Below are 12,081 nucleotides of genomic sequence, written 5' to 3' on the forward strand. Positions count from 1 at the left end.
TTTCTGTTCTTTTATTTAAAAAAAAAACTCCATTAGAAACACTACATATATTGATTTGTTAAAATATGTTCAGAAATGTATTGTAATTTGACAAATATTTGTCTTTAAAACCCAAAAAAGAAAAAAAAAGTATTTACTGAGAAATTAACAGTAAAAAAATCATAATTTTATCATAATCTCTTTGTGAATTGACATTTTTTTTAAGTGAAAATAACTGTACTTTATTATGGGGGGGGGGAGCTGTTGCTACAAGAAAGTAATCTTCTGTTATTTCACAGTATTTTTCTGGTGCCCCAGCTGCCGGGAAATTACTGTTTTGTTTTGGGGGATTTACAGCGTATGCTAGGCCAATAGAATAACTACTGACTTTGCTTTCATGTATCAATAGAAAATAATTGAAATGACAATTGTTTGAATATAGTGATTTTAATTTTTTCACATACATTCACTAACAGTAAACATAGTCATTGTCCAACTGGCACAGTTGAGTACAGGTGAAACGTTAATTGTGAAATATTTTAAATAAAAGTGCGAAGCTATATAAAAAGCTTGTGAAAGAAATGTTATAATTTTCATTGATAATGACCCAGCACGATGATCAAGTGGGTAACACTTCAGCCTCGCAGTGGAGAAGTTTTAGGTTTGAATCTCAAGAATTTTGAAGAAAATTTATATGGTCTGCAGACAATAGTTTAAAAATAACACATAATTAGATTTTTAAAAAACAACATCATAAACAGTCAGAGAGTGGTTGCTTCTTTGTCATTCAGGAGCTGGACGACTTGATGCAATTAATGGAACAAGGAATTCTGCTTTCTAATAGAAAGTCCTGCAGGCGCACAAACACCAGTTTGTGCTCAAGCACCATGTTATGCGGCAGAAAAATAACCCAAAACATGCAAGCAAGTACAACGATGAATGTCTGAAAAAACAAAACTAAGGTTTTGCAGTGACCAAGTCCAAGTCTGGACCTAAATCCAATTGGGTCCTTGTTGACCTTAAATTGCAGTTCTTGCTTGAAAACCCTCGACAGAATTAACACAATTCTTATTCTAATCATTATTTTTATAATTAACAGAGTAGATTTTCCTTTGTCTGTTTTATTTTCTAATAATCAAATGTGTGACTTGCCAAAATGCTTCAATTTAAATTCATCTGTCCAAAAGAGTAAGTAGCTTTGCAGAGTTTTATGACTTTAAAGGGAGGGTAGAAACCTTTTTGCTAAAATGTGTAACTAGCTAAGTGAAAAAAACAAGAATAAACTGTGTGTGTGTGTGGGGGGGGGGGGGGGACTATTCCTTGATGCCATTCACAGAGCCAAAAATCTGGCTTGAAACTTTTAACTTTTAATGCCCTTTACTGGTTATTCACAATGTTGAATTCTAAAGGCAGCAGACAAACACGGGTGACAGTGATGATGGTCTGTTTGCACCAGTGCTAAAATTATCTACATTATTCTGCAAGTTCTTTTTAGCTCCCTTAGTGACACAGAAGAAAAAAACATCAGGAAATGTGTATTGCATTTGCTATTTTTCTGTGTTTACTATTGACAATATCTAGAATTATCTTAACAAAAAAATAATGTAGAAGAAATGAGCATACAACATTGTGATTATGCAATGTAACAGTACATATTCTTTATTTTTTACACAACTTTTTCCCCCTCATTACATTTTCTCAGCATGGCCCCTAACACTTCTATTGTTTGTATATAGCATTCAAGCTAAAGGATAAAAAAAAGAAAAGAAAAAGAAGCTTATTCTTCTGTGATAGGAACTCAAACAATGTGGTGTTAGTCCAAGGGATTTTAAAATGGAGGTACAATCCCTCAATAGCTATTTCTGAGAAATTTCTTCTTGTAGATTAAATTCATATGTGTAGAAGACAACCTGGTACCCCATACTTGCATTGTCAAGTCATTTTGTATAAGCACTTTTACAATCAGTTACAATCATTACTTCCGGAAGTTACAGAAAATAATGCCTGTGAAGAGTTTACAAACCCGCATTAAAACATTTTTTTGTAGCTTTTAACTAATTTAAACCGAAAAACGTATAAATAAAATTAAAAAAAGTTTAATACTTTGTCCTTCACTCCCAAAAACATATGTATACGTATATTTTTAATGCTAGAGCATACAGAAGGCTGTGATTCAGCTTCTAACATGAAAAGGTGTCTTAAAGCCAAAAAAGAGTGTAAGAGATCAGCCAGGGCCATGTTGCAACAAACTTTTTGCCAGTGTTTTCAAACAGTTTGTAAATAATGATGAAATTTAGCTATATTTTAATGCTAATTTCTTCAAAACTGAAACAGATATAAATATACTTTTTTCCTGATGATAGAAGAGACTCTAATCTTTCTGTTGGTATGTTCCATGTTTGTGTAGCAATAGAACACAATATTCTGTGGACCTTGCAAAATCAGTCAAAATCCAGTAAAACAGCTGGGAGCGAAGGGGGTTGCTTCAGTGAAAATGGCTAGGAGTGAATGAGTTAAGCAAAGCTCTCCGGGTAATGATGACTTTAATGTTTTTCCTCCCTGTTGACTGAAGCAGAAATAGGATTCCAAATTTGTCAAAGCACATTCTAATTCTGCTATAGTTCCACCGGTCAGAGGTTTCACACTGAAACGACAGGACCTGGGTAAGGCTCTCCCCCACACCAGAAGTCCTCCGGCTGAGGGATTTCTAAAAGCCACTTCTCCTTCTCTTTCCCCTTGTCATCTTCCTGCAGCTCCTGGTTATTCATCACGGGTATATCCGGGTCTGCCACAGTTTTTAGTACTTTGTAATAGTGGCAGTCACGCCCGTCATCTGGGTCGTACGGCGGCGCCAGGATATCCAGGAAAGCAGCAGGTCCGTCAACAGCGTCAATCTGGTGGAGATTATCCCGTAGAGGTGTCAGGAGACATGGTCCACTGTTCTCTGAGTACTCATCCACTGAGCGCAGTAACGATCGTCGCAGGGAAGCATTTTGGAATGGGGCCACCGGAGTTTCAAAGCAAGGAGGGGCAGCACTGGCTGTCTGGCAGCTTTCCAGCTTGTCAAAGCAACTGATGCTCACCTTTCCGTAGAGGACCTAAAAACAGAAAATAATGACTTTGAAACAGCCTTTTTACCACTTATCCATGCAGCTAATAAGTGCAAGTACAGTGATGTCCATTTATCGCAGGAAAGATTTTTGTCGATAGGTGAAAATTTGTGCTATAAAAAAAAATTATATCACTTCAGCCTTAAAATATCTGTCCCACACACTGAAGACACATTTAAAACCGCGTTGAGAGGAGCCAGTTGAGGTGGCTCGGGCATCTGGTTCGGATGCCTCCTGGGCGCCTCCCTGGAGAGGTGTTCCTGACATGTCCCAGAGGCGGGAGGCTCTGGGGATCGATTCAATTTGAATTGATTAATCTAACGATTATTCAATTGATTAATCGACTAATCAGATTCATTTTAATTTTGCATTAAACTGTATTATAGAAGCATTTCCCTGATTACTGTTTATTAACTACTAATTGGCGTTTATTTTGTATTTGTATTGTGATTTAAAAAAAGGGAGATTGATGTTTAACTATGTTACCGGTTCAGTCATTGTTTTCCAAAGCAATTTGCATTTTGATCAAACACAGAAGATAATAAGTCTTCATTCATGAAGGACTACAGAAATCAGTGAACAATTACTGTTGATATGCTGTAATCAGAGCATTTTGACAATTTCTAATTAAAAAATGGCTTCAAATGATTACTCGATTATTAAAATAGTTGTCGATTAATTTGATAATTGATTACTTGTCAATCGACTAATTTTGACAGCTCTAAAAATTATTAAAACACTTCAAACAGATTGTAAATGTTTTTTAACACTAGAGATGGACCGATATGCCTTTTCCAGGGCCGATACTGATGTCGATTATTAGTCAATGAGACCGATAACTTATAACTTATTTGAAGCCGATATTCATTTTCAGTAGAAAACGAAGGAAAAAATATTGGCATAAATAAAAAATACCAGATGCATAATTGCTTATTTTCAAAATGTTTCAAAATGTCAAAAAAAAAAAAAGTTTTGTCTTAGACAATGGACTACATTTTAAATTTAAAAAAAAAAAAAAAATGTTCAGGCAGCTCCTAAGGTTATCAGTATGTCTTAAAAAGTTAAAAGGAAACTTAAATCAGTAAATACTATAGCTCTCTATAATTTTCTACAGTAAATATTTTTTTCCATAATGTAAAAAATACCTGTAATCTTAAACTTTCACATTTCTTTGTTTTAATGTCAAACAAAAACAAAAGGTTCAGAAAGTTCCCAGGATCAGCAGCATATCTTATTAAGCTAACTGAAAATTTAAATAAATAGTTCCCTGAGATTAAAAATGGTTTTAGCTTTACTTTTTATTGGCCGTCAGATTTTGAAAAAAGGCTGATACCGATATTCGGCAAAATGCCCAATATCTGCGCCATTCTATCTCATAATGGGATGGAATACAGCAAAATCTGTAAGATGTAAAAACAAACACAAAAAAAACTCCCAAACGCTATAACGCTCTCTATGTTTGTGGAATATGATTAAAGCAACAACAAAAAATCCACCGGGTGGCCATTTTGCTACTTGCTGCCGACTGAACATGACAGTTGCTCAAGGCTCAGGCTACGACCAATCACGGCTCACTTGTTTTCTGAGTTCGATCATGTGACATTCGCAAGCTCAGCCGTGATGATGGTCAGGCTCATGCCTAAGCGTCGGTTACATTTAGCTGACGTCGGATTGGTATATACAGTAGAGGTCTTTATTGTTCACTTCTTAGATTCTGTGCTACTTTTTCAGACTTGCGTGTAGCACGCTATTGTCACACTTTGTCGCACAGCTGAAAATGGCACAAACATAGAGCAAATAATCAATGTGAAATTCCTGGATACAATGGGGAAAGGCCCCAACAATAGATATCTCAAACACTGGACTGTCCATGGTTTTGCCAGGAAATCTTTATTTTTTGCTAGATTTTCTGGTTTTTAACTATTTTATTTATTGTAATTTGTTTTAACTTTCCCCTGTATCACTTTGAGATTTATTTTTAAATTTAAAGTACATAACAAATTAAATGTAATATTATTATTATTATAAATCTCAACAAACACTTGAAAAAACGTGTAATTTTTGGGGTCTCCTGAAAAGTGCCGATTTTGGAGACAGGTTGGCCTGACGTCAGCAATATACAGTATGTGTTTTCAACTAAATGCTAGTTAGTATTAGTTACCTAAAATGGTCATCTCTAATGTGCTAATTCTAATCGCGATTGCTAACAGTTTAATAATGCTCATGCACAGAAGATAATAAATAACGAGTAGTTATATCCTCTCAATTCAACTCACGTTCAACAATAGTAGATCCACAAAAAAAATACAAAATTTAATGTATATTTTTTAAATTAAAATGTTATTGTTTGGGGGTGATTATTCGATGGAATAATCGATAGGATAATCGATTTTAAAAAGCTTTTAAAAAGCCCTGAACGTTTCCTCCATGTTTGTACCACCTCAAGTTGCTTGATAGTGGTCTGCTACGCACTGGGGGAAAAAAGGCAAAGTGTAAGAGAACTGAACATTACAGCAGAATAGTGTAAAGATGTTGCACAATACTGTGACTTAAGTGATTAACAAATTAGCATCGACTCATAAATGGAAATTATATTAGCAGGTCACGTGACAGCAGCAATCATGCATTATTAACTCATGTATGAAACAAATCTCAAAATGACAAACAAAAAAACACAAAATATATATTGGGTAATTTGGGGATTTTTTTTTCTTTTTTAATACAGACAATATGTTTAAACCGTTTGAATTGGACAATCACAAATGCACATTTCATTCATATTAAAATGTTTTAGGGGTGTGAGTTGCCTAGTACCTGCCGATTCGATTCGTATCACGATTCATAGGTCACGATTCGATACAGATTAATCCCGATACGAATCTATAAATTGATTATTGCGATTTTTTAATCTATTTTTTTTTTTTACTCAAATTTGGAAAATACTAATCAGTAAACATGTACACTGTAAGATTTGTATGAAAATGTATTTATTTATCTGAAAATTCAGGCTTATATCTGAGCCACTGCATTTAGCAAACAGGTTGCAGTCTGTTTCATGTTTGAACAGCACCGAAATAAAATATTAAGGCTTAATGTTCCATTAACTCTTTGACTGCCAACCATTTTCAGAAAAGAGAACATGTGGGTGCCAGCTGATTTAGAGCATTTTGACTGATCTCTCAAGGTCCACAGAAAATTTTGTGTTTGGACTATGGAAACACAGATACTACCAAATGAAAGAACGATGATGAATGAACTTTCATCAGAAAAAAAAAAAGTTTGTTTCTACCTCATTCAGTTTTTCAGTAATCAACAATAGAAAATAGGTTAGTTTCACCCAAATGCTCTGTTTTGGACCAAAATACGTAGAAATCAAGCTTTTTGTGAAACGATATTATTTCATGCACTCTAGTGAATTTTACACTTTTTTTTCCATGAATGATGCCACACACACCTAAACAGTGCTTTACTTCTATAAAACACTACTACCAACAATGAAAAGGTGTTTTTTGATAGCAAAATAAGTTTATTTACATTCAACAGTGCAACAATTTGACAAAACAATTTGGCAAACTATTTACCAATGTGTGCAACTGTGCATGTGTGGTGTGTGTATGTGTTACTATTTACAATTGTGTGGATGTTTCAACAACACATTTTTTCTTTTTGTGTGGTATATTGTGTAACACTCCCCTGCGTGCAAGGGGACGCAGCAGGATTTGCACCACAGATTAGTTTCACTGCGATTGCCCCTTCGCGTGCAGACCCTACACTTTCTTGCCGGCCTTTTTTTCCGGGGAGTAGCAGGTATGTACTGCAGTGTGTGTTTGGCCATGTTGCCATCAAGTCTACTCTCAGGATCATGATACAGTGACCTGGTGTTACGTCTGGTTTCCTCATGCCCTTCAGTTCCTATACCTGCAACAACTTCCTCCTCCTCCTTGTCTTGTGGTAACAGCCACCCTCTCACCACCTAGCCGGATAAACTCCAAAAAGTGTTGGCACTTCCCAGGATTTTTTGTTTTGTGCAGGATATATGCATTGAACATGCATATTTGAAATAGATAGGCAACACATTTTTTGTGCCATTTCAATGTTTTTTCCGCGTGAATGGGTGGTAAGAGATGTTCTGATCCATCTTATCCACTCCATTCATGGTGGCATTGTAGTCCAGAACCAGTGTCTTCTCCGTGATCAGACTGTACCCACTCCTCCGATGAATATGCATTGGACTCAGGGTACTCTTCATCGTCCGATTGAACGTCCGCCTGTGCAGAAGTGCTCAGTTGTGCACCACGTTTTCCGGCGTTAGCATCGCTAGCCGGTGAGGCTTTACGACTTGGTCGAAGCCGCCACGTCAACGCTTCAACTTCGGTGTCAACCTCGGAGTCACCATCATCATCATCAATGTGCTCTTTCGCACTGGTCGATGCTATTCGTCTTTGAAAAAAATGCTTGCAACCGGTCGCCATTTTCGCTTCCTCAGCCATTCTCCCCTCAACACTCTAGCTCCACCTCACGTTTTCTACTACTGACTCCTACCCGATCTTGTCCAAAGAGAGTCATCGCTGCCATCTAGTGCCCATAAATAGTCATTATACTAACTCGATCTGCTTGATACTTTGAGCACAGCTGGCCAAGGCTTTCCTCCACCCGTTACCATTAAAAAACATAGTTAACGTCTTTTAACGTTTTTGGCGGCACTCATTTGGATTTTACTAAACGTTATTAAACGTTTTTGGCGGTCAAAGAGTTAATATAACATTCATCCATGCTAAATGTGTGAATCCTAACCCTAAGTAAGATGTTTTGTTGAATATTCCCATAAAAAAATTGATGTTTAAAAATCGATTCGGCCGCATATTGAATCGATTCGAGAATTGCGCGCTGTAATATCGCGATATATTGCCAAATCGATTTTTTTCTAACATCCCTAAAAAATGTATTTAGATTTTTTTCAGAAGCTTTTTTTCTTCAAGTACCTTATCTATCAAGATTAAAGATGAACATTAAAAGATGTCTGTCAGGTGCTTCCTTGTCAATCATTGTCATGTGAAATAGCTAATACGTGTGGGAGCTATCATTGTTCCTAAGGGTAAAAATCTTCAGTATGCAAAATATACACTTAGATATTACATAATTAGAATGTAATTAGTGATTAATGTTATTTATTTCCAACTTCATCAGCAATACCAAAGGGTTACGTCACTGAAATATTGTACATGCTATAAAATTGGCAGTGGGTATTTCGTCATGACAGGCAACTCTCCTGCTAGCGCTATTTGCGGTGAAAGGCTCTGATTGGTCAATCATTGGACCGGAGTATCGCACTAAGCGTCGGTCCTGACACTTAGACATGGTTACAACAAGGGAAAGGGCTTAGGATTGAACCCATAACCTCTTGGTTGGGAAACAACCACGCTACCACTGAGTCAGTCCGCCTTCTATAACTGTTTACTAATTTTTCATTTTGTTTTGCCATCAAAGATAGGCCGCTGTTGGCATTTATCAGCCTAACCAGAACCGTCAGAGCATTGGTTGCAGGGCTGGACTGGCACAAAAAAATCGGCCCTGAAATTTTGACTTAAGCCCTAGATACACCAATCCGACGTCGGCCAAATGTGACTGACGCCTACCCCCGTGGCGTTGGCCCAGACGTCGGCACGTCGCGTAGAAAAATGACGTAAATACCACCGCACCGACTATTACGTACCTTCAGCGCATGCGCAAGAAGTAATTCCCCTCCATACCATCGGCGGCGGTAGTCCTTATTCCTAAAGGCAACCGGCAACCTCTTTATGGGGCGGGATATAAAAACATAAACAACTCATACCGGTGTTGACAGCGGCGCCGGGTTAAACGCGGCGGCCAGCTGGTGAAGCAAAAACAGGCGCTGGAGCAAGGTTCGTCCCCTTTCGTTCCCGAACGCATGAATGTACACCGTTGTGGCGTATCCTGGACCCTGTCGACTCCTGGCTGCTACCGATCGTCGGTTCACCCAAAAAGCTTCGGCCGTGCTGCCCTCCGCGTTTTGGACTCTGTGCTGACCTCCAGCTTCTAAAGCAGCTTCCTTAAGACCAGGCCATGCATCCCTGCTGCTCCCACAAGGATTGCGCTGTTAAATGCGCGGTCATTGACAAACAAAACATTTATTTTGAGGGAGTTTTTCTTTTTCAACAACTTGGATTTCCTCTGCCTGACAAGAGACCTGGACTGTCGCTGGTGAGTCCACCACTATGATTGAATTACTACCGCCTGGCTCTGCTTACTTGGACGCTCCGAAGACGGCGGGCCGAGGTCTAGGAATGGCGACTACTTAAAAAACTAATTTAAATGTAAACGATATCTATTAACCACATCGGTCACAGCTTTGAAGCCACCTTCTTTGAAGTCGGCCAAACTGTTACTGTGCTGTGCTGTGTCATTTACCGACCTCCAAAAAACAATAAGGACTTTTTAAACGACTTGGCAAATCTTCTTGCCAAAATCATGCTGAAATATGATCATATCCTCTTTATGGGGGACTTTAATATTCACGTGTGCTGTCCTGAAAAACTATAAAGTTGAGTTGAGTACTGTTTATCTGTGTTGTTGCTTGCTCTTCTTGCCCCGTGCGCTGATTCGCTATAGCTAACAGCCAATCACAGTGATCAAATGCCCCCAAGACCGATTCAACATGTCGAATTTGCTGGAATGATGTTGGTTCACTTTGCTGTCTATATTCAAAATTGATTAATGTCCCTCTAAATTGTGGGCCAGTCTCTTGGGGTAAAATGGAGGAAAATAACTAAAAAGCACTACATCGGCCCCAAAAGACGCCAGCGCACTGGGCATCTGCCCTGTACGCCAGATGGCCAAGCCAGTCCAGCCCTGACCGTAACCCTCAGAGCATATAGGCTATTGTAAACAAAAACAAAATAAAAAGTAGTTTAAAAAAAGGGGGGGGGGACAGAGCACTTTCGGGGTGCTACGGGCTAGTACACATTTATTGGAGCAGAATTTGTACTTGTATTTCTCTCGCGATTCACGGCAAAACCGCGCAAGGTAGAAGTTGCCCGTCACGTCACGACAAAAATATCCACTTCGTATGAAATAAATTCAATAGATTGCATTAAACCAGGGGAATCTTAAACTCTGTCTCAGTTTATATGCTCGTGTTGTCTTAGTCAAATGATGAGAAAACACTACAAAACATAACGAACAACAATAAAAAGATAAAGTGTAGATAAAAGCATTGAAGACCTTCAGCATCCCGTTCATGCCCGGATGGTCGTGAAGAGGTATGGAGGCTCCGGTTCCGAGCAGGAATATCCCCATGCTGAACACATCTGTCTCGCAGATGTGCATGTAGGTGACTGGCGGAGAATCCGGCTCAGACGTACCGGAGGTCGATTTGTTTTTCCGGGGAGCAATCTTGAGATCCGCTGCCCTAAGTTCGGTCACTAAGGAGACGAGTTTGGCCTGTTTTTCTGCAAAGACTTTACTATCTCCGTTGGCCGAACATTTTAAGCCTTTAAAGGTCATATAAGCTTGCTTTGCTATTTTCTGGATGAGAGGATTATTATTGTTTCGCGACATTCTTGTCGATGGGGGGGAATAACGGTTAAAAGTGCACCTTTTCCGTCGCAAATGAAACAACTCGCGAACTATCTAATGTCAAGAAATGTTACCCAGTGTCTGTGGGTACACGTTATCTAACGATAAGATAACAAAGTCTGGGTAAAAAATTTGGCTTTTGTGGTGGTAATGCCAAATTTCATCGCCAAATATTATCCTTCCGTCGGTCATTTTCCAAGCTTCTCTTGCTCAGCTGCCTGCTCTCAGCAAGCCTGCGCAGCAAACGCAAAGCATTATGGGCCGTAGAGTTTCAATACAAATACTGGATTCGCGTCGCCGGACTCATAAATTCCAATAGAATTAAAACATTTAACAGTTTTTGTCGTACAATAAAAGCATGTAACAATTCACCATCAGGATCTGATTGAAAGGTGCTTAAACATGATAAAATATTTATGATATAGCAAAAGAGACTACATTTCCCACAAACGATGAGGACGACCGATAGTTGAAAGAGGAAGGCCAGATAGGCCGTTGAACTCGTGCGTTCCGTAGCTACTTCCGGTCTTTGGCCGCCCCACTGAAAAGAGAGATCTCTCTCTGAGTTCTGTCATTGAAAAGTTCCATAATATGCCTTTTTCATTTAAAGGTTAACAGGTTGTACAAGGACCGAAAAAAAGTTTGTCAACTCAACACTAAGAATATCCATATGATATACTATTGCAGGTGTGAATGGTCACTTAACAGGAAAATAATTGTCATTTTTTAAATACATTTCTGCAATGGGCCCTATTTTGGTAGATAGGCGCACTGTGTGTTCAGTGTAAAAACTGAAACATCTTCATTTTCATGCGCAGACAATTCTAGTTTAGCATATTATTTTTGAATTTGGTACAGTGAGCTACACTTCAATAAGCATTCTGGCGTAATCTATTACACACACCCGGTGTATCTGAAAATGTGCATGGTGACCAATAGTAGACTAGATTTATTTCAGGCTAAGCAGGTCTGAGTTTGCGGTTCAGGTGGTGTTTGTTCGAGGCACCGGCAGACAAATTCTGTACTCCACTGATGTGTTGGTGCATGCCATCGCATTTCATTTATAAATATGGCAACAGCTTGTGACTACGACGGCGTATTAGGGCCATGTACAATTATATATTTTTTAGACGGTGAGGGCAATAGTCTGAGAAAAAAACTCACAAATTTGCCACTTTATAAACTCGCAAATTTGCCACTTTATAAACTCGCAAATATGCGAGAGAAAAAAAACGTAATTTGCGAATTTATAAAGTGGTACATTTGCGAGAAAAACCCCCCATGAATTTGCGAGTTTATAAAGTGGCAAATTTATCGGCAAATTTGTGAGAAAAAAACTCGTTATTTTGCGATTTTATAAAGTGGTAAATTTGTGAGTTTATAAAGTGGCAAATTT

The 12,081-nt window shown here is 38.4% G+C and overlaps 1 protein-coding gene across 1 annotated transcript; it reads right to left on the minus strand.

Moving 5' to 3' along the window:
* Window positions 1-482: 482 nt before the first annotated feature.
* adoa (2-aminoethanethiol (cysteamine) dioxygenase a) lies at window positions 483-10,904 on the minus strand. Its single transcript, XM_086064755.1, has 2 exons — window positions 10,332-10,904; window positions 483-3,077 (listed from the first exon to the last, which is right to left on the minus strand). The coding sequence occupies exons 1-2, from the start codon at window positions 10,665-10,667 to the stop codon at window positions 2,619-2,621; spliced, it is 795 nt and encodes a 264-aa protein (XP_085920881.1). The 5' UTR covers window positions 10,668-10,904; the 3' UTR covers window positions 483-2,618.
* Between the last annotated feature and the right edge of the window lie 1,177 nt (window positions 10,905-12,081).

Source organism: Leptonotus elevatus, chromosome 20 (assembly GCF_054856555.1).
Source record: "Leptonotus elevatus isolate MCC_2025b chromosome 20, RoL_Lele_1.0, whole genome shotgun sequence".
Lineage (NCBI taxonomy): Eukaryota > Metazoa > Chordata > Actinopteri > Syngnathiformes > Syngnathidae > Leptonotus > Leptonotus elevatus.

Coding starts and splice junctions, on each gene's coding strand:
- adoa (XM_086064755.1), bottom strand. CDS start 10,667: ATGTCGCGAAACAATAATAATCCTCTCATCCAGAAAATAGCAAAGCAA. Junction 3,078..10,331: donor GCATGAACGGGATGCTGAAG/GTCTTCAATGCT, acceptor TTCTGTTTTTAG/GTCCTCTACGGAAAGGTGAG.